We start from the raw sequence: 22,920 nt of genomic DNA on the forward strand, positions 1-22,920 counted from the left end.
GAAATTTCTCCCTCTCGACGTGAGAAAAAGTACATATTTCAAAAATAGTTTGGGAAGAGAGACAATACAATAAATTCACACACGATCACCATCATTGATCATGTTGGTGCAACTCAAAATGCAATCGGATAAGTTCCTTGGATACACACTCTCAAGGAAATTGCAATGACTTTTCCGCATTTTCCTTGTCAACCAATATTTGGGCTGGGCTGATAGATGATGCGATGAGGATGTGAGAGTTTCAGGCAGATGAATTTATACTATTAGCTGATCGTACCAGAGTTGATTAAGATTGCATTACAATATGTCATACGCTATATGAAGGATAAAATATACATAAGTATAAATCACACTAAATAATCGTAAAAGAAAACAATTTTTTTGAGCGACAAAAGTTGTAAAGAATAAGGAAGAACTTAATTCTTAAGAACTCACACTCTCGATCAAACATGAGAGCCAATTTATCATTAAAATCATCACATTTATGAGCATAAAAACCTGTCGTCCGTCTGTTTTAATTTCTTTGTGGTTGCAAAAGAAACCAAACTATAAAAGAAAGCGATATTTAGAGTTTAAGGACAAAACTGTTGAAGAAATTTTCTAGTGACCTTGATTATTCTTAAAGTTTAATATTTCCCAAGAAGCATACCTAACATTTCTTTCTAATTTCCACTTAAATTTTGTTTAATAGATCGACATTTTGTCACACTTAACAAAGCGCAGATAAATTGATAATTTTATAACGAACATTAACCCTATAACTTAACCACTTTGCTCTAACTCCAAACTCTATCAAAATGAAAAGCTTTTTTCTAAAACTTAAAAAAATAGTTACTTTTACCCGAAATCTCTCTAATTCTGCTTGAAATAAAAATTTCGTCGTATCGCAGAACGATGGTGTACAATTAAACCTTTTAACTTGGCGCAAACATTACAAATAATCATAAAATTGAGCGCTTCGACACCTAAAACAGTGCATCTCTATAAGCTCTACTAGAAGAGCCTGAATCATTAATCTTTCATTTATTTGAAAAGCAATCTGGCTCTCGATGTTTGACTATAGTTTTCGCCCCATATGATCGCATTCAACCATGATCACCGTCATAACAAATTGTATATCAGTCTATTAAAAATGAGCGAGGGAGGAGGCACCGAAAAAAATTAACTCTTTGGCAGCTAGAGAGTCATTTATCACAGCAAATTGTTTTCATACTCATTAATTATGACATTTATTGGGTTCTACGTGAGTGTGAAAGAATAAACTCATCATTAACCCATTGATTTTGAAAACAATATGTATGTTTGATATACGTACTGCGGGACCTCCGCCTCGCTGATGTTTCACAGATCATCTTCATAAGATGGGGCGTGCGATGGAAGATGATAAATAATAAAGTTGGGCAAATTTAATAGATCGGCATAGAATTCTTTTTTGAAAGATAATTTAATAATTTTGATAGAGGAGAGTTGTTGAGAAATTAGTTGAACGCGTGTAGAAATATGAAAAGTTTTTGATTTGTCGATTTGATCTTCCTTGATCTCGCGTCTTCCGCAAAGAAAACATACAGAATTCTCTACCAGGAGAAATATTTGGGAAATTTTCATTTTTTGCGTGTTCATTCGCGTGAATTATTGCCGACAAGTGGATTGAGTGTCTCCCTCGCTCTGATATAAAAAGATACGATTTTTTTGTGTTTTAGGAGTCTCACACCTTTGGTCACTTGTTTTGGCGTCTAGCGATCCTCCCGTGTGTGCCTGAAATACCATTACAATGGACGTGCGTTGGGCGCGCCGAGTCATTTGGAGAGATGGCTCGGAAAATTAAAAATAATTCTTGGGACTAGCTCAAAAACTCCAGCAACAACTATATTTAAATACCTCGGAGTTGAGATATACAGATATATTTATTTTATTTTTACTCTTTACATCACACGCCGTATTTTTCTCTCTCAGGCGCCTCGTGACTCCACTTCCTGGACAGAGCTTTATTTTTTTTTTCATCAAGCGGATCACGAGTTTTCATTTCCAGTCGAAATACTTTGATTTTTTTCTCATCCATTTTGACTACAAAATTTCTTTTATAATTCCTTTAAGATCAGAAAAAAATCTTTCTTGATTTGAGAAAATTTTGCCAAAAATACGTTAATCTGTAGCTTTTCGTTTTTTTGGGCTCTAAACTTTAAAATAATGGTTTAATATGAATTTGTATTATTGAATTTGTTTAGTTTTCACTGATCTTTCATTCAAAGAAATCGAAGCAATTTTTAATTGATTGTGATTCCTAAAGACGACTTTATATGAAATTTTGTTGTCTAATGGTTGTGAAATAAGGATATTGTTTTTTTTTATGATATAAAGTAGGAATTGCTGTATCCCGATGCTTTGAGCATGTAGGCCAGAATAATGAGCATCTCGATGGTTTGTGCCCTCTTAATCTCCGTAATGCCATTGTTGACATCCATTTGGACACCACATCGACGCAGCAGCTCGAACACTTTGTCTTTGGCATTTACTGCCGACCCACCAAAAATATCCCGCACAATCGCCAAATTGCTGTAGTCGGCAATGAGCCACTCGCTTATTTTCTCTGCCAAGTCATTTGTCATGACGCCACTGAATTCCTGGAGAGTGTCGGCATTGGGGGAGGGAATGCGACCCTGGTTGTACATTTTATTCATTGCACAGAATAAACGAAGTGCTGGCTCATCCAGACGAATGGCATTGCGCCTATTAGCTACCATTGCTCTGAGATTCGAGAGCCAATTTGCAAGGCGATCCACTGAACGTCGGCGATTCCAAAATTCCAAATTCCCATTACTCCCTTGAGCCGTTGGGGTATTTGAGGTACCCGATCCACCAGGTGGGAGTTGGATATTGTTATAGTACAGCTGCAGGCCCGTATTTATGAGCGATGGATGACAGAACTGATGCAGTGATGCAGTTGGATTGGACTCTGCTGTCCCATTAACTACAGTTCGACGGCCCTCTTGTCGCGGTACAATGGCAATCTGCCTGTCTGTACGATTTCGAATTGACAGATTGCTCATCTGCTGACTAATGTGAACCGAACTAGGATGCCTATTGCGTCCCATAGTATCCGTCATGTTGCGAATTAATCCCTGAAATTGACCCAACTCATCTGCAGTAAGACGCCTAGCGTCACGTCCATGGCGCTGTACTGAGATATTTGGTTGTTTCAGAAGGCTATTCGTGGTACTGTGAAGAACTTTATCCAGAATACCCACGAATGAGTTACTGGACAGTGTAGGATCAGGTTCATTTATCTTTGATCGTGTCTCTTCTATATCAACACTATTCTCCGGCACAACTTGGTCCACTTGAAGTACTTGCTGACGCTTCCCACTCATAATGCCCTCCAATCGCTCGCGTATTTCACTTGCTGTCAGCCTTTCTTCCGGATTGAGGTGCAACATGTTCTTTATGAGAAACTGAGTCTCTTCAGACACCTAAAACAATTAAAAAAAGAAGATTAATAATGACTTAAAAAGATTTTAAATATTAGTAGAAAATGTATACTTTTGTGTTCTTTGGAATCTTGTAGTCTGCAGACTTGATCCGCTTGAACAGAGCTGCTGGGGTTGTTTCGAAGAATGGAAACTGACTGTAGAGCATGGTGAAGAGCACCACACCCAGTGCCCAAATATCCGATGGCTTCCCTTTGTACGGGGTCTGACTCGACGCTCCCAAAACGTCCGGGGAGATGTAGGCCGGTGAACCACGTTGGTCCCTCAGGTAGTCATTCTCATTGAGTAGATGCTTCCCTAGGCAGAAGTTGGTGAGGATAACACGCTGTGTGAGGGTATTGTAGACAATGTTACCCAACTTAAGATCACGATGAACCACATTCTTCCTATGGAGATTCTCCACGATCTTTATGATTTCGTAGAATATTAGAAGCGTACGATTCTCTGAGAGTGTCTTCTCCCTGATAAGGTATTGCTGCAAGTTGATAAATACTGAAGTCTTATCGCAGAACTCGTGCGCAGTGACACAGTCGACCACGAGAATTATCCGCCTCTTCAGTTTTCCTGTGTACACATACTCTGATGTTTTGCCAGACACAGGTTCTTCCTCGAAAGCAATGTCCTAAAAAATAAATCAAAAAAAAGTTCGCTAAACTTTTTCGAACAAAATTGAGGAATTTAGAAGTTATTAAGAGAAGAGAATGTTGATTCATTAAAATTAAATCTGAAAATAATCTCTTATTTTTTTTGCCCAAATTTTGACACGTATTGCAACATTCTAGTAAATAAATTGTGTTGCCTCTTAAATAAAATTATGCAACTTTATAAAATATTTCCAACATACTTTGTTTTCATTTCATTAAATTACATTAAAGAATTAAAAATAATATTTGAACTTTTTTTTTTTGAAATGAAAAAAGATAATGATTTTCTAAAATTGAATGATGCAAAGAAGAAAAAAAAACACTTTCTCTGAAATCTATGGCAAATATTTCTTCGCTCTAGTTTGTCCCAGATGATGCAATATAAAGCCGCATAAAGTGCTTCAGTATTACTAAATTGACCCCTGAACAACTCTTCCGCGTGTGACTTTGAGCAATAAATTAACAACTATGAATGAATTTTGTAGCCTGAAAGTTCCTTAAAATTGAAAAGGATACTCACACTGAAGAGCTCATGGGAGCGTATAATACCCTCTTCATTTTGGAGCATCGTCAGTAGTTGGTACTCTGAATGCAAAAGAAGTTTTCCCTGCTTCTCATCCTCCAGGGATTTTACACAGCAAGGATTGGCGTTTAAAACGAGAATCTGAAAGAATATTTTTTTGTACAGTCGTGCTCTCGTTGTAGGACCGTCGTCAAAATGACTTCTCCGCGGTAAAACGGCTTCAGAATGAAGTATTTTGCCTTCGCAGTGGGACAATTAGTACTATTGGAAAGGTAGGATACTAATTGTCCCACTGCGAAGGCAAAATTCCTCATTCTGAAGCCGTTTTACCGCGGAGAAGTCATTTTGACGACGGTCCTACCACGAGAGCACGACTGTACATAAATCATTAGAAGATCAAATTGATCCAGATATGAAATAAGGTTCCTACCTTTAGCTGATAGTATTCCCCTGTATTCTCTTTCCGGGCCAGATACTGAGAGATACTCTCCACAGGTCCATTGCCAAGCTTGGGACCCAGAATGTACGGTCCTGCGCGTTTCATGACCTTCCTGTTGACTGGCTGCCCCGCTCGGGGAATGTTCTTGACGCATACCTTCCTGGCAAGTTCGGAATCCTCGATGCTGTCGCTGCTATCGAGATTGGGTACGACTTGTGTATCATATCTTGGGCGTTTTGTTTGCACGAGCAAATTCGCGGATGAATTTCTTTTGGTGCGCACAATTATTCCTCGATTTGTTGACATCTTGCCTTCCCTTCTCTTTCGCCTGCTTCGCTGTTGTTGCCTTTTCTGCTGATTCAGCTACGAGCTACGTGTCGCACGGCACCTACTTCTCTCGTCCGCACCAGTAATGTATTTTTCCCCACAGAGAGGCGGAAAAATTAATTTGTATTGATCAATCTCCACGAAAACTTCCTTTGCTCACGTACGCATGATGCAAATGAGAGGGGGATTTTCATGCACTCTCTACTACACTGGGAAATGCAATTTTTTCCGTCACTGGGCTGTATATATTTGTAACACCCGTAGAGGGTGACTGGGGAAGTGATAGAGAATTCAAGCACCACTGATTATTCTAAGCCACAGTCTCTCAATGTTACTTAATCAATTTATTACTCCCTGTAAGACTAAAAATCCACCAATCCTGCAACTGTACGTGATGGGTGATGTAACTGTCAAAATAATACGAGTCTGGAATGTATTTTCAAGTCTTTCCAACATATTCCACTTTTCCAGGCATGCTGACGTTTCGGTCTTGCAAAAAATTGTTTATTTTTGTTGTTATTTTTGATAGAAAGTTGGTAAACGAGATGGAATTTATTGAAAATCCTCAAGTATGGTGTAGCTTCGTGAATTTAGTCTATACAAGAATCACAGACATTTACAATGATATCCTTCATCATCAAAATCAATCACCTGAATGTGAAATCTGCCCAAAAAATCGCAAAACAATTTCATTTATCAAAGATCATCTATTTCTCATTGTAAGAATAAATCTTCAACCCGAGGAGGAAGAGCAAGGAACAGGAGTTGATGTTACAGCACAGAGAAAGAAAGAATCTGAGAAATTCAAAGAAGAACTAGTGGACTGCAACAAGGAAAATGAAGAATCATTTACTGAGTCTGCAAACTATATCTTTCCGGAACACTATATGTTTGATCATGAATCCAATATCGATGAAGAAATTAACAATACCCCGAACGATAAACAAGATAATATAAAACAAGTAGTTGTAAATTGCAGTGAATCTGTCAATGAAACCGACGACGAGAAACAAAAATGTGATACCACCGATAAATTGTATGAATGTGCTCTATGTCACGTAAAAGTATCTCAAAAATGCAACCTTGCCCAGCACATGATATGGCATCTCAGAAAAGTATACCCCAAAAGAAGGAGCAAAGATGAGAAATTTTTCCCAAAATGGAAGAAACTTGGCAAGAAAAAATGTCCATTGTGCAAGGGCATCTATAAGGAGAAGCATGAATGTAAGGAATTAGGACAGCAAACTCGCACAAAATACTCATGTACCTATTGTCCAGAAATATTTACTACATACCGCAAAATTTACATTCATCATAAAGCCAATCATCTGGACAAACCAAAGCCCGTGTCCCCGTATCAATGTGAAATATGTGGAGCTTCTGCAATACGATTACACACTTTAAAACGGCACATGATGTTTCACACAGACAATTATCCTTTTGAATGTGATTTGTGTAAGAAGAAATTCAGAACCAGTCAAAAAATGAAGGAACATAGAGAAACACATCTTCCGAAAGATGAGAGGAATATTAGAAATAAATGCAAAATTTGTGGGAAACAATGCTACTCATCGACAACATTAAAAACTCATATATCTTTGAGGCACAAGGAAAGAGAAACGTTTAAATGTAATATTTGCGGAAGGGAGTTCTTAAAAGATTTATCCTTAAAAAGGCATCTACCAGTTCACGATGGTGAAACCGGTCGACATCACAAATGCGACATTTGTGGAATGATTTTCAAAAGCTTCAGATATATGAAACAGCATCGGAAAAGAAAGCATGAGCTCATAGATGAGATGATTGAAGAAAAATCTGCCATAATATAATCTTTTGTCTTTGTACTCTACATTAAATTTTGGAGAATATAATTTCAGCCTCTAAGATTATACTGACTTCTTTGTAAAATTTAAATTTAAATTTTACGTTATGATTTCCAGTCGATCCACTGATAAAGTTGGAAAGTAAAGAACATGGAAAGAAAGACATATAGGTATGTATCTGGAATGTTACCATAATAAATCGAGTCATAAACAAATAACTTTCGGAAGTTTTCATAATATTTTCACTATGGAAATCACGGAAAATCCATCAAAACGGTGCTTATTCATTCAGTATTTGTGTAAAAGGATAGCTGAGTTTCACAATGAAGCTTTGGAGCATGAAAATTCAGTACCAAGATGCCAAATGTGCTCAGAAGAACCAAGTGAATTGACGTATATTAAGAATCAACTCTTCCTCATAGTAAAAATTAACTTCCAACCAAAGGACGAAGAAAATCCTCTCTACGATGAAAGCGAATGTAAATCTGAGTCCACAGACAGTACTTTTGATATACTGCAAAATGATAACTCCAAAGATGAAGCGGAAGAAGTCCTAACTATCCCTTCTGAAAATCCGGAATTTGTTGAAGTAAAAATTGAGGACACACCGGTTTTACAAGATATTTCATTAAATAGGGCATCCGCGAAAAACCGTGCGGAAAAATTACATGCTGATAAAGGTTGTGAATGCGAATACTGTGGCAGAATATTTGTGAGGAAAGGAAATCTCGCCATGCACTTCAAATCTCACTGCAAGGAAAAAGTAAAATTGAAAATCACTGACAGACTAAAAGCTAGGAATAGCAAAAGCAAATCTCTGAAGGAAGTGAAAATTGATAAACAGAAATGCCTCCTGTGTCAAAGAACCTACAAAAGAAAACATGATTGTACCTCGGAGCGTCCCAAGGCTTCCAATATTATTTCTTGTTCATATTGTCCGGAGAAATTTTCTACATACAAAAAAATTTACCTTCACCATAAAGCCAATCATCCGGATAAGCCACGGCCCCTATCACCATATCAGTGTGATATTTGTGGGACATTTGCTTTACATTTACACGCTCTCAAGAGACACATGTCTATTCATAGTGGTGATATGCCTTTCAACTGTGATATTTGTCACAAAGACTTCCGGACACGGTATCAATTAACGGAGCACCAGAGAAAACATATTCCTAAGGCTGAAAAGGATGATAAGTACAAATGTGACATATGCCAAAAGAAGTTCAAATTCAGACAATCTCTAAAGAAGCACAAAGATCATCAGCACACAAATAGTCGAAAACTCTATCTGTGCAACTTTTGTGGAGGAAAATTTGTTAGTGAAGCCACTCTTTTGCATCACCAAACAACTCACGATGGAGAAGCTCCCCGTACCCACAAATGTGACCAATGTGGACGAATTTTTGAGAAACTCAAGTATTTCAATCATCACAGAAAAATTCAGCACAATATTTACACAGACCTAATGCTGAATCCAAAAAATAAGAAAAAGAACAAGTAGGGCAATGTTGAAATAACAAAAATATGTAAAATAACAATTTTACAAAAATCTAAAATCTTTTTTTTATTATTAATTTTTTATTGAAATGCAACGTTCTTTACATATTTGAAACTTAGAGAATATTACATACGTGTAGAGAAAGTAAAATATTCCATTCTTCCACTGGAAGTGCTAGAATTGCAAGAAAACTTGTGCCAACAATATTTTGCATTACATAGAATGGTATACACAATACACACACTTTTTACTGGCGTACATGTCAAAGTGTTTTTTACAATGGAAATCGAGCATAATTCATTAAAACGTTGCTATTTTTTGCAGTATTTGTGCAAAAGGATAACAGAAATTCACAATGAAGTGCTTGAACATGAAAATTCATTTCCAAAGTGTGATATTTGCACGGAAGACACAAATGAACTTTCATTCATCAAAAACCAACTTTTCTTGATCGTGAGAATAAATTTTCAACCCAAGGATGAAGAAGCAATCGTAGACGTGGAATGTGAAAGGAAATCTGAACAGAAAAGCAGTGCCTGCAACGTAGGATCATATGAAATCACCAAGGAAGAATCTCAGGACTCATCTGCAGATTCTGGAGGTTGTTCCCCATCGTTTGTTGATGTGATTGAAAAACAACAAGACGAACTTCAGACTGATCTTCAAAATTATACAAGAAAGAGAGATCGTAGATCCAAAGGGATTTCTGACAAACAAACACATAACAACAGGACAACAGCAGAAACTAAAAGTACACTCAGTAGCTTGGAAAAGACATCAGATTATCAATGTGAACATTGTGAAAAGACGTTTAATCGGAAAAGCAGTTTAATTTTGCATATAAAATCTCACCTTAAAAAAATTAATGTTACAAAAAGGAGTAAAAACTCTGAAGCATTTAACGACAATGATGATACAGAAGATGAAGACAGAAATTCAGACAAACAAAAATGCGCTTTCTGTCACAAGGTATACAAAAGAAAGCACAGCTGTAAATTACTAGAACCAAAAGTACGAACTTCATTTCCTTGCGCATATTGTCCGGAAATATTTTCCATATACCCAAAAATCTATCAACATCACAAAATAAACCATCCAGACAAACCGAAACCAATTTCACCTTATCAGTGTGAAATATGTGGGGCATTTGCATTGCGCATTTATGCACTTAAACGACATATGGCAACTCACACTGATTATGCCCCATTTGCGTGTGATGTTTGCCAAAAGAAGTTCCGGACTCGCCAACATCTTGAGGAACATAAACGAAAGCATATTCCAAAAGCTGAAAGAGATGATAAATACAAGTGTGACGTGTGTCAAAAGAAATTCACGTTTAGGCAGTCCTTAGTGAAGCATAAAAATCTTCAGCATACGGGCAACAGAAAATTGTATCCTTGCAATTTTTGCGGTGGGAATTTCATAAGCGAAATTTCGCTACAGAAGCATCAAACATCTCACGAAGGAGAAGCACCCCGTGCCCATAAATGCGATCAATGCGGAAGAATTTTCGACAAGCTAAAATATCTTAATCATCACAGAAAAATTCAGCATAATATTTTCACAGATTTAATGCTAAAACCTAAAACAAAGAAGAAGTAAATATACAATAAGCACGATATTCTTGTTTCTCAAAATAAAATATTTAAAAGCGAAAAATTGTCTTAAACAGTCTTAATTTTATTTATTTTTTACTCGAAAAATTAAAAATCTTTTGAATATTACATGATGTAATTTAACTTGTTGGAATATATTGGAAATATGTAATGCACTTTGGAAAATAGATGTATCTGGAATACTGGAAATTGTTTATATTCCAAACTAAAATGTGTAGTTGAAGGGACATCAAAGGTGCCTAATCATGGAAATTGAAGAAAATCCTGTAATTATATGCAATTTTATTAAGAGTTTGTATCAAAGAGTAACTGAAATTCACAATGAAGTAATTGAACATGAAAATTCAGTTCCTAAATGTGAAATATGCTCGGAAAATGTTAATGGAATCACCTCAATCAAAAATCAACTTGTTTTCATCATGAAAATTAATGTAAAAATAAAGGAAGAAGACAATGCAACTAAAGATATTCTTGAGGAAGGTAATTTAACAAGAGAACAATGTAAAGTTATCAAAGAAGAACAAGACTATATTGTTGAAAACAGCGATGAATGTTGTGCAAATTTTGTTGCCATTGACGACTTTACAGATAGTACTAGAGACGGCAATAACTCAAATTATGCGTCATTTTCCAATACTAAAGATCATTGCAAAAGATCGAGTAATAAGGAAAATACTTACAAAAGATCTTTGAACAAAAGTATTCCAGAAATGGTTAAGAATAAAATATTCTATGAATGTGCACTGTGTAATACAAAGGTATCTAGAAAATGTCATCTTGCTCTTCATATGAAAAGTCACATGAAAAATAAACAAGGATCAAGAAAGAGAAGGCACAAAGGACAACATTCGAATAAAGAATCGGAGGAGAATAAAAAATGTCCATTCTGTGGAAGGATGTACAAACGGAAACACGATTGTAATTTGGTAGAACCAAAAATTGTAAACAGCTTTTCCTGCATCTACTGTCCGGCGACTTTTTCCACATATCCAAAAATCTATTTTCATCATAAAGCTCAACATCCACAAAACCCAAAACCTCAATCGCCGTTTCAGTGCGAAGTATGTGGGAAATTTACAATCCAGTTATCTGCCTTGAGACATCACATGAAGACACATACGGGATATACGCCACACGAATGTAATGTATGCCAAAAGAAATTCAGGACACGACATCAATTAACTGAACATTTGCGGAAGCATATCCCAAAGACGGAAAAGGATGATAAGTACAAATGCAATGTATGCCTAAAGAGATTTACCTTTAGGCAGTCACTAAAGAAACATGAACGTTTGCAACATACAGATAACAGGAAGTTCTTCATTTGCAGTCTGTGTGGATGGAAATTCATTTGTGAAACATCCCTACAAAAGCATTTGATAACGCACAATACTGAAAAGGTTCCATCTTATAAATGTGAATGTGGGAGGATATTTGAGAAGTTAAAATATTTAAATCAGCATCGAAAAATCCAACACAATATACTAACAGACTTAATGTTAAATCGTAAAACTGCAAAAAGGGAATAAAAGGTCTCTTTAGCTCAATTATATAAGGAAATAAAATAAATATTGTATTTTTTAAACAATTTTATTTATTTTAGTAATGCAACTTTTCTTTTTCTGCTATATCGCCTGAGCTTGATAACCTCAATTTTTCCCGGAAAATTCACAAAGGGCGCGAAAAATGAATGGATAGTTTCGTGTGTTACAAACGAGAGGCGCTCAAGATTGAAAAGAGACATAACCTAAAAGTTTACGGGTCAAAAAGAAAGTGCGAAAAAAGTGTTTATTAATTTTTCACATTAGTTTTAAGGAGTGATTGGGCGTGAATATGGAGAAAAAAGGTGTAAAGACATCTCGATTTGCGTCAGTTACGCGTAATGATCGTGTAGCGCAGATGACAAAACAAGAGGAAATCATTGCAAAGAAGAAAAAAGAATTGGTCGAGAAGCAACGTACTGCGGAATTGGCTAAAGCTATTGCGGCTGCCACAAATGTAGGCAACGACACCCCAGCGAGGTAAATATTTATGGGGGCGACGCAACAACTCCCCTCACGCATTCATAATTCACCCAAAAATTGGTCTCTGTGGACATTTCCAGCACATCTGCCACTCCCCGGAATTCATTCAATAATGATGGTTCATTCCTCGAAAACTTCAAAAAGATCACGCAAGCTGTGAAAGTCACGAATACCGTGGAAGCTAATGCTCCACCAAATGCCCGGAATATGTTCCAGGATGAATGTGTGAATTCCAATACTTCCGAAGATTCTGCAGCATATGAAAAGTACGACAAAATCATGCTAGTGAAGAAGTTTCAAGACTTTGTTCTTACGGCCAAAATACATTTTGTATTTGTAGAGAAGAGCTGCAAGAGAAGAAACATAGCAGTGAATCTCCATATAGAAGTGAATATGCAATGATGCAAAGTCAGGCTGTGGCCCAAGAACGCCGGGAAGTTGCTAATAATCCAGCACAAAGCTCTAATATTGCTCCCAAAGCTCTTTCCATGCAAATTCCACCTCCACCTCCTCCTGCTTTGCCACCACAAGCTGCTGTGGTCAGCAAATCCTCACCACCATTGCCCTTTAATCCCAACATTCCTCCCCCACTCGTCTGTCAGGGACTACATACAACTCCTCCTCCACTAAATCCGGTCGTTCCGCCAATCTTTCCACCACCACTCCTTCATACAATTCCTCCACCAGCCCCAATGGCCCTCAATGAGATTCCACCCCCAAAAGCGCTGGATCTGAATGCCATCCCAAAGCCAGAGCTCAATTTGGATGCCATAAAAGTGCCTGAATTTACCGCAACTACTTCAATTCCACCTCCAACATCATTCTACAAAGGTGAGACGATCCTAGAAATGCATTCCAAAAAGATAAATCAAAATTTTGCTGGAATAAAACATAATAATGATTTTATTCCACTTTTCCATATCTTTTTGATTTACTAATATTTATCTTATGAATTTTTAATATTAAGTGACAATTTGTGTTCCCATTTGGTGATATTTTTTATGTAGTTTTTTCAGACAATGAAATTATTCCGACAACCATAGACACGTTAGTCGTAATGGTAGCCGAAAATGGCGATGCCTATGAAGATAAAATACGTTCACGAAAAAATGATGTTCATTCATCACTGTGGTAATGACGACTTACAGTCTATTCCTTTTTACAGCCTCTTCACAAAAAAAAAAGAATTTATTTATAAGACAGAGAAAATATTAGGAGTTTCAGACAAATATTTGCTACTTATATCCAAAATTTAGCTATAAATACATTTTTTTAAAGGATTTTCACTAAAAGTATAAGAGTCTTATGAAATATATAGTGCTACCGTAATACGTAAAGGGACAACTTCTTTACGATATATTTCATTCGATCTTATGCTTTTCAAAATCAATATTTTTTTGACTTATTTGAAAAGAATAAAGTTAATTATAAAATTAAAAAAATATCCATTGAGCAATGTATTTATAGCTTAAAAGGGATAAATTATTATACTAAAGTATATTATTTTATTTTATTTTAATATAATTTTTAGCATAAGTTTGATTTTTTTAATAAAAAAGAAAGAAATGTGTATGTTATTTATTTTAAAAGATAATCCTTTTCTCTTTCTTTGAATTTGTTTCTGCAGTAATTACTTACTAACAAGTTTATTCTGACTTTTTTGTATACTTTTCTCATTCGTAGTTTAAAAAAAATCAGCAAAATATTTTTAAATTTTCATTGAAACTATTAATTTTTAATTTAAAATCTTATTTAGATAAAGAAAAGTTCACAAGAAAGTATTATTGAAAAACTCAGAAATTAGAAAAGATTAGTTTAGAAGAATTTTATGTAATTTCAGCACTAAATTTTGCAAATCATAAATTGATTATTAATATTGGCAATTTATGTTTTACCCCACTTATTAATTCAACTGTTTCCACTATATACGTTTTATGCTTACTAAACTAATTTTCTCTTTCACGTGTTTTGCCTATTTTAATCATATATATTGATGATAAATCGAATCTAATTTAATTATATTGATAGATACATTATAAAATTTTGCTAGTTTACTTGCCATTCAACAAAATGCGTAATTATACAAACGCAAAAATTAATTTTATCATGTGAATTGTTAGCTGTGATTTTTTAGTCATTAATTATGGCTGTATGCTCATATCATGTCATTGCTAAAATTCTTCTACTTGCATTCTTGCTCTTTTAGTAACTTCTCGCTATAATGGGAGGTGAAAAGTGATTGCACGTGTACCTAATGCTAAAATTAGAACTGTTTGCAATATAATTTGTTAATTTTGTGTTGAAAGAGAAAAGATGGTAAAAAAAACTGTTTGTTATTCTATTGCTTTGAATATAAATGCATAAATGGTTGGGGGATTTAATGAAAATCAATATTGAGTTGCTGTAAGGCATAAAATAAAAATAGGAATTAAAGTAGAAGAGAAAGAAAAGTGGCCAAAAAAAAAGAGAGAATTTTCTGTGCTATATATGCTAGAGAGTTATGTTGAAATATTTAGAAAATAATGTAATTTGTTTATGATAATTTTTTTGCTATAGAATAAGTAAAAAAAGGAGAGAGAGAAAAAGAGGCAGATAAGAGAAAGAGAAAAGGAGTTTGAGAGGCAAGCAAATTGATTATTGTTATGTGCAGGTTTCTCTTCGACACACAGTCGGAAGCATACCGCATTTATAGGCGGAAGGTGGTTGATTTGCGGTCGAGGCGAATGAGGGAGAAATTTGGAGAGTCAGATAAATACGATCCCGAGGAAGTGTGCAACGCTGAGTACGAGGAAGACGAAGAGGCTCTCAATGAGCGTGAACGGGAGGAACAGGCTGCGGAATATCTCGAATATCATAGGCGTTTCTCTGAAATGTACAAACATCAGGATGATGATGAGGATGGCCATGATTCGGATACAGAATACCGACGAGAGGTGAAGGAGAGAAATTTTAACAATATGAAACGCCGTAGTGCCGTGAATTATGATGATACAGATTCAACAGAGTCCGATAAGAGTAGTCAAGATGTGGAGCATAGTGATGGAAAGGATTTTCAGTTGGGTGATAAAGGAAATGATGGCAAGATGGAATACGCTGGGGCGTCGTCATCAAAGAAGCGTAAGAGGAGTCGCTGGGGGGAAAAAGTTGAGGAAACAAAGGTTCCAACACCATCGGAAAATCAAAATAAACCCCAATTGTCCACTGTGACAAGGACTAATCCGGCTCTCTTGCAATATGCTCTACAAAATTACGGGACAACAAATCTCAGTGAGGAAGATTGGAAGAAAGCCGAAGATCACTACAAGGTGAATTTGCTGTATCAGGATATGCTGAAGAAGCGCCAAGAGATTGATCGTTTGGCCAAGAGGGGTCAATTTAAGTATGAATATGATTCAGATGAAGACATCACGGGTGGAACGTGGGAACATAAATTGAGAATGGCTGAAATGGATGCCACCAAAGCCTGGGCAGAGGCACTGACAAAACAATCCGAAGGACGGCATCACATTGGGGACTTCCTTCCACCAGAGGAACTTCGGAAATTCATGGAGACGTACAATGCAAAGAAGAATAACCGAGAACCCGACATGAGTGACTACAAAGAGTACAAATTGAAGGAGGATAATATTGGTAAGTAAAGAATCTTTTGCATTTTCTACAATAATTGTTATAAACTTTCAAAATTAATGACTTGTAGGTTTCCAAATGCTTCAAAAATTGGGTTGGAAGGAAGGTACGGGTCTCGGAGCTGAGGGTCGTACCGGAATTGTTGATCCAATTAATAAGTAAGATTTTTTTTATTTAATTAAATGATTTTCTTAGTAATTTGAAACATTTTCCAATAATATTAATCCAACAGAGCTTCCCAGAGAGAAATGAATCAAGGATTAGGCGCCAATACCAGTGCAACACCCCCTGAGGAAGAAAATGAATATGAAGCATACCGACGACGTATGATGTTAGCTTATCGATTTAGGCCAAATCCATTGGTGAGTTTATTTCTTTTCTTACTTTCTTTTTTATCCATAAAAATGATTGATATCAAAATGAGGACAATGCATTGGAATGAAATGTATTGAACAATCAGGATATTAAATCAACAATGTTTTTTTTTTATTTATCTTGACAATTTTATGATTTTTGTGATGAAACACTGAACATGTCCTGAAAAGAAAAAGAGTTTTCATGATAAAAAACCACAATTCTTACGGACCTACATTGAAAAGTCTTTGACGAAAATATTTTATTTTTCGTTTGAAGTTTACCTTTAATTTCAAAATTCCACAAGAATGTTATTTTTATAAACTAGAAGAGGGAACTCTGTGACGATCGTATTGAGTAAATTCAACGAATTTTCTAATAATTGTTATTGTCCACAACAATATATAGAATTATTGATTGTGGGTTTAATCCAATCGCAAAGAAAAATTGGCACTTTAAGCGTATATTTGTGAAATTCAATTCTAACGTCAATTCTAGCGTCATAAACATCTCAAAAAGTGTGTAAATTGATAAAATTCAGTTCACAACACCTTCACTCATGTTGTTTTTTCTTTGATTTTTTTTCTCTTTCAGAACAACCCAAGAAGAGCTTACTATTGATTTTGCAAAAAGCTCTTGTGCCTCACAATGAAGAAAAAGCTTCACTTAATGCACTCTCAAGAAGGTTGAGCAGTAATATCAAATATTTTCCACACTTATGCTGACATTTTTTATGGGAAAAACAACTTTTACAGATCAACTGGAATTGAAAAGAAAAAAAAAGAAAATGAAATTTGCTACATTATGCACGCGCTGCATCGGTTTCCTGGAATAGAATATTCTTATTCTCTGAATTACAAAATATTTGCATCTAAATGATAAATAAACGTGAAAAGATTATTATGAAAAAAAGTCTTTAATTTTTTAAAATTTGTTTTTGAATTGGGAGAGAATTTTGACCGCTTTTTGGATAATCGCAGGGCATTTGATAAAAATATCGGCCTGTGAGTATAATATTGATAAGTTTTTTTTATGAAGATTGATTGGAAAGAAATTGGGCAGTTGATTGGGAAAGCAATACTACAATAATAATGTAGTACTTTGGATGCAAATCCAGTTCTAACAGGATTAAGAGCGCAAGGCTAGTTGCCATGTAAGTATAGAGACTTCTTTATGTCGCACCCCAAGAACTTTTGATAGCAGGCCATTCAACGCAATGCAGATGGATCATGAGTGTGGAGAGTTTATTGAAATAAATAAAAAAAAAACTGCGTTAGATTATACCGCTCATAGCGATTTTATTTAGCACTTGGGGATGCTTCAATGAAAATTTCGTGTGTGATGCTAATTGATGTTCAATTGCGAAGAAATTTCCACATCGTGTGCGGTGCAGAGAGCAGCTTTTATCCAATGGGAACTAGTTAAAGGCAATTCAATGAGCCATGGTGTGCTTTTTGGACACAGAAGTATATATAGCCGCATCTCATTAAGACGTTCACGCAGACGTTCCTTTTTGCCAACGAATGGAACAAATATATTTATCGAGACAATGATTTTTTAATAAACTACCATGAAATTCTTTATTTATTCAGTGTTAATTTATTATTAATAACAAAATAATATTTTAGCTGTGTTTCTTTCAGACACAGCTTTTGTGTACCGAGCAAAATCGAAAGTCGTCAGATCGGGCTCAAACTTGGGATGAGCACGAATTAGGGTCCCCACATTCCAAAAAACGTATGCGCCAAAAATTTTTTTTTCCGGCCGTCCGGCCGTCCGTCCGGCCGTCCGTCCGGCCGTCCGGCCGTCCGTCCGGAGTTCAGAGCTAAATTGCGAGAGAACGGTAATAGATAGAGACTTGCGGTAAACGGCAAAGTTTAAATATCGACCGGAAGACGTCCGATTATGACGTCAAATTTTACCCCCCACCCCCGCGTCCGCCATTTTGAATAACCTCAAAATTTTGTTTTCGCTATATCTCAGTCCCTGTAACAGCTAAAAATCTGAAATTTTGATATGTTGTAGGGGCCATCAAGAGCTTTCCAACGATACCTCATTTTCGAAAATCGGTCAAGCCGTTTAGCCAATATGGCTGCCACAATTTTTCATCGAAAATCGACCATAACTTGAAAACGGCTTGACCGATTTTGATCAACCCGGGGTCAAATGAAAGATCTCAACAAACCCTACAACTCTCCAAAACATCCGAAGTTTCAAAAGTGACCGCTAGGGGGCCAAATATCAAAAACAAAATTTTCGATGAGTTTTCGATTAATATCTCGAAAACGCCATTATCGATTTGCTTCATTTTTTGATATGTTATAGCTGACTATATTATCTAGCTCCATGCCAAAAATGAAGAAAATCTATGTCGCCGTTCTCGAGATATAGCCTTCCAAAGTTGGCATGTCATATCTCAGGTTCTACAAGTCCGATTTTAATCAACTCAAGCGCAAATGAAAGGTTTCGTGAAGCTCTACAAATGTCTAGAACATTGCAACTTCGAAAAATGACCGCGAGAGGCGCTAAAGTCAAAAAAAAATTTTCGAAAATTTCGAACTCGAATATTTCGAAAATGCTATTATCGATTGACTTCATATTTTAATATATTATAGTTGAGGTTAAGACCTTTCCAACGATAGCTCAAACTCGAAAATCTATGGAGCCGTTCCCGAGATATGGCGTTTTAAAGATTTCTTTCGGGATGACTTTTCAACTTTTCCCGACTTTGCGCGTATTTAAATGAATTTGCGTTCTAGTTTGCTCTCACAAAATTGGTACACTGAAAGAAACACAGCTCTCGTAAGCTTGGTCAGCTTACCAGTACATTTTACTTTCGGCTAAAATTCTGTTGGCCTCTCAATTTTTCAATTTGTTTACACTCTTTGAGTGATAACAAGAATGATAATTCCAATTGCAAGTATAATTACTGCAGAACAAATACATCGAAGGGCAAATTTCGAATTAGAATTTCAAGTTTATCATAATATATTTTGTAAATGTGGCACGAAAGCTCCTGTTCTTATAGCATTTGAGTTTTGAAAAACTTTGATTTAAGGTTTTACATTTTACTAGACATTAGTCATGAGTTAGCTGTGTTTCTTTCAGACACAGCTTTTGTGTACCGAGCAAAATCGAAAGTCGTCAGATCGGGCTCAAACTTGAGATGAGCACGAATTAGGGTCCCCACATTCCAAAAAACGTATGCGCCAAAAAATTTTTTTTCCGGCCGTCCGGCCGTCCGTCCGGAGTTCAGAGCTAAATTGCAAGAGAACGGTAATAGATAGAGACTTGCGGTAAACGGCAAAGTTTAAATATCGACTGGAAGACATCCGATTATGATGTCAAATTTTACCCCCCACCCCCGCGTCCGCCATTTTGGATAACCTCAAAATTTTGTTTTCGCTATATCTCAGCCCCTGTAATAGGTAAAAATCTGAAATTTTTATATGTTGTAGGGGACATCAAGAGCTTTCCAACGATACCTCATTTTCGAAAATCGGTCAAGCCGTTTAGTCAATATGGCCGCCACAATTTTTCATCGAAAATCGACCATAACTCGAAAACGGCTTGACCGATTTTGATCAACCCGGGGTCAAATGAAAGATCTCAACAAACCCTACAACTCTCTAGAACATCCGAAGTTTCAAAAGTGACCGCTAGGGGGCCAAAAATCAAAAACAAAATTTTCGATGAGTTTTCGATGAATATCTCGAAAACGCCATTATCGATTTGCTTCATTTTTTGATATGTTATAGCTGACCATATTATCTAGCTCCATGCCAAAAATGAAGAAAATCTATGTCGCCGTTCTCGAGATATAGCCTTCCAAAGTTGGCATGTCATATCTCGGTTTCTACAAGTCCGATTTTGATCAACTCAAGTGCAAATGAAAGGTTTCGCGAAGCCCTACAAATGTCTAGAACATTGCAAGTTCGAGAAATGACCGCGAGAGGCGCTAAAGTCAAAATCAAAATTTTCGAAAATTTCGAACTCGAATATTTCGAAAATGCCATTATCGATTTACTTCATATTTTAATATATTATAGTTGAGGTTAAGACCTTTCCAACGATAGCTCAAACTCGAAAATCTATGGAGCTGTTCCCGAGATATGGCGTTTTAAAGATTTCTTGGTGGATGACTTTTCAACTTTTCCCGACTTTGCGCGTATTTAAATTAATTTGCGTTCTAGTTTGCTCTCACAAAATTGGTACACTGAAAGAAACACAGCTCTCGTAAGCTTGGTCAGCTTACCAGTACATTTTAATTTTAATCCTGACATTAATGAACGAAATTACGTAAAAACTACTAAAATAAGATCAAAGAAAAGATGAAGTAGTCGTTCACTATAAGTTTTTAGGCTGCATTATATATTTTTAAAGTAATAATGTTCCAGAGAGCTTTTACTCGTCATTGGTCAAAGCTTAAAATTTCAATTCGTAGACTGAAGTACAGAAAAATTTTAGCTCAAATAATTTTCCTGAATTGGTATTAATTTCAAGAAAAAGAGATCACGTAAGTATTTCTCATGTTACCATAAGCTTTAGTAAATCTATGTATAATGTATTAAAATATATTGAATTTTTGCCTTATTTCTTGCTAGACTGAGCCCCGGTTTTCTAACAAAATCTTAGATACTTGACTAATATAATGTACAAAATAAAAAAAATAGGATCCTTATCTTGAATTTTCTATTATTTAGGATCATTGTAAATTTAACAGAAAAAGCCATTTAAAGTTTTCCATTAATTTTCATCCCTTAAGAATATTAAATTAAATTTTTCAGCATTTTAAATACATATATTTTGGCAACAATATTCTGTTCCCATCTCAAATTCCTTGTCTGCTTCAATTCTTTGCATGATTCTTGTAAATTCATTTTAGAGTTTTTTCATGGACTTTAGCGACTTTTGAGAGAATCCAAAACTCTAGAAAAAAAGACGTAAATTTTTTACCAAACATTAATAGATAATTGGGGATGGTGGATTGAAGTGGATAAAATTGGATAAAATAATTTCTGTAGCCTTCTTGATGCATGAGTCAAGGAGTCTAAAACTAACACTCAAGATATTGCAGATATTTAAGAAATTTTCCGCTTCAACTTTAATTCACCTTTGCCCCATCTCAATGAGAAATGAGTTTTCCGGACTTTTCCTGAAATTTTATGCTACCTTCGTCATTCAAATTTCTGTTTATATGATCCCTAAACATTCGTTTTTTAGCTGTGATTCTTTCTTCAAAGAAGCACAGCTTCTGTGTACACTCAAAAATGCAAAGTCGTCAGATCGGGCTCAAACTCGGGATGAGCACGAATTAGGGTCCCTACATTCCAAAAAACGTATGCGCCAAAAATCTTTCCGTCCGGCCGGCCGGCCGTCCGTCCGTCCGTCCGTCCGGCCGTCCGGAACCTTTTGCTAAACTACAAGAGAACGGTGATAGATAGAGACTTGCGGTCAACGGCAAAGTTCATATATTGGGTGGAAGACATCCAATTATGAAGTCAAATCCAACCCCCCACCCCCGCGTCCGCCATTTTGAATAACCCCTAAATTTTGTTTTCGCTATATCTCAGCCCCTGTAATAGCTAAAAATCTGAAATTTTGATATGTTGTAGGGGCAATCAAGAGCTTTCCAACGATACCTCATTTTCGAAAATCGGTCAAGCCGTTTAGTCAATATGGCCGCCACAATTTTTCATCGAAAATCGGCCATAACTCGAGAACGGCTTGACCGATTTTGATCAACCCGGGCTCAAATGAAAGATATTAATGAGCCCTACAACTGCTCGGAACATTGCAAGTTCAAAAAATGATCGCAAGTGGCGCTAAAATCGAAAATAAAATTTTCGATGAGTTTTCGATGAATATCTCGAGCACCGCTTTATAGAATTGCTTCAAATTTTGATATGTTATAGCTGGCTATAATATCTTTCATCATGCCAAAAATGAAGAAAATCTATGTAGCCGTTCCGGAGATATCGCGTTTTAAAGTTAACATGTCATATTTTGAGTTGCATAAGACCAACGCCCCGCGAAGCGGGGCGTTTTATATATACACATATAAAAGTAAAAGTAAAGTAAAATATATATATATATAAATGCATAGATATATACATATAAAAATGCAAAGATAAATATATATAAACTGCAAAGATAAAAATTAAATATAGCATGGATGGAACAGTATAAAGCGAAAGAACGGTAAGTAAAACTTACGGGCTGTGATTCTTTCTTTGTCAGTGAAATGTGAAATTGAGTGAAAATTGAGGATGGGCAAATTTTGAGGAGAGACTTACTCGCGAGCCGAATCACAGCCAACGCGCAGAAATTTTGAAGAAAGCCTTAATCGTGGCGGGCGTTGGCTGTGATTCGGCTCACGAGTAAGTCTCTCCTCAAAATTTGCTCATCCTCAATTTTCAGGCAACTTCACATTTCACTGACAAAGAAAGAATCACAGCCCGTAAGTTTTACTTACCGTTCTTTCGCTTTATACTGTTCCATCCATGCTATATTTAATTTTTATCTTTGCAGTTTATATATATTTTTTATATTATGTA

The 22,920-nt window shown here is 35.9% G+C and overlaps 5 protein-coding genes across 5 annotated transcripts; 4 read left to right on the plus strand and 1 right to left on the minus strand.

Annotated features, from left to right (window-relative positions):
• Window positions 1–1,885: 1,885 nt before the first annotated feature.
• LOC129797495 (uncharacterized) lies at window positions 1,886–5,886 on the minus strand. Its single transcript, XM_055840145.1, has 4 exons — window positions 5,083–5,886; window positions 4,650–4,793; window positions 3,538–4,107; window positions 1,886–3,467 (listed from the first exon to the last, which is right to left on the minus strand). The coding sequence occupies exons 1-4, from the start codon at window positions 5,395–5,397 to the stop codon at window positions 2,346–2,348; spliced, it is 2,151 nt and encodes a 716-aa protein (XP_055696120.1). The 5' UTR covers window positions 5,398–5,886; the 3' UTR covers window positions 1,886–2,345.
• Window positions 5,887–5,910: 24 nt separating this feature from the next.
• On the plus strand, window positions 5,911–7,307 carry LOC129797600 (zinc finger protein 43-like). The gene has a single exon (XM_055840348.1). The coding sequence runs from the start codon at window positions 5,964–5,966 to the stop codon at window positions 7,245–7,247; it is 1,284 nt and encodes a 427-aa protein (XP_055696323.1). The 5' UTR covers window positions 5,911–5,963; the 3' UTR covers window positions 7,248–7,307.
• A 106-nt stretch (window positions 7,308–7,413) lies between these two features.
• Window positions 7,414–11,215, plus strand: LOC129797590 (zinc finger protein 260-like). The gene has a single exon (XM_055840336.1). It carries the CDS (start codon window positions 7,414–7,416, stop codon window positions 8,743–8,745), a length of 1,332 nt encoding a protein of 443 aa, XP_055696311.1. The 3' UTR covers window positions 8,746–11,215.
• On the plus strand, window positions 10,604–11,934 carry LOC129797601 (zinc finger protein 59-like). Its single transcript, XM_055840349.1, has one exon. It carries the CDS (start codon window positions 10,604–10,606, stop codon window positions 11,885–11,887), a length of 1,284 nt encoding a protein of 427 aa, XP_055696324.1. The 3' UTR covers window positions 11,888–11,934.
• A 165-nt stretch (window positions 11,935–12,099) lies between these two features.
• LOC129797489 (SURP and G-patch domain-containing protein 1) lies at window positions 12,100–17,275 on the plus strand. The gene is made up of 8 exons (XM_055840131.1): window positions 12,100–12,379; window positions 12,463–12,648; window positions 12,723–13,213; window positions 13,390–13,513; window positions 15,033–16,012; window positions 16,080–16,167; window positions 16,242–16,371; window positions 16,958–17,275. Exons 1-8 carry the CDS (start codon window positions 12,192–12,194, stop codon window positions 16,982–16,984), a joined length of 2,214 nt encoding a protein of 737 aa, XP_055696106.1. The 5' UTR covers window positions 12,100–12,191; the 3' UTR covers window positions 16,985–17,275.
• The last annotated feature ends 5,645 nt before the right edge of the window (window positions 17,276–22,920 follow it).

Source organism: Lutzomyia longipalpis, chromosome 1, assembly GCF_024334085.1.
Source record: "Lutzomyia longipalpis isolate SR_M1_2022 chromosome 1, ASM2433408v1".
NCBI classification, from domain to species: domain Eukaryota; kingdom Metazoa; phylum Arthropoda; class Insecta; order Diptera; family Psychodidae; genus Lutzomyia; species Lutzomyia longipalpis.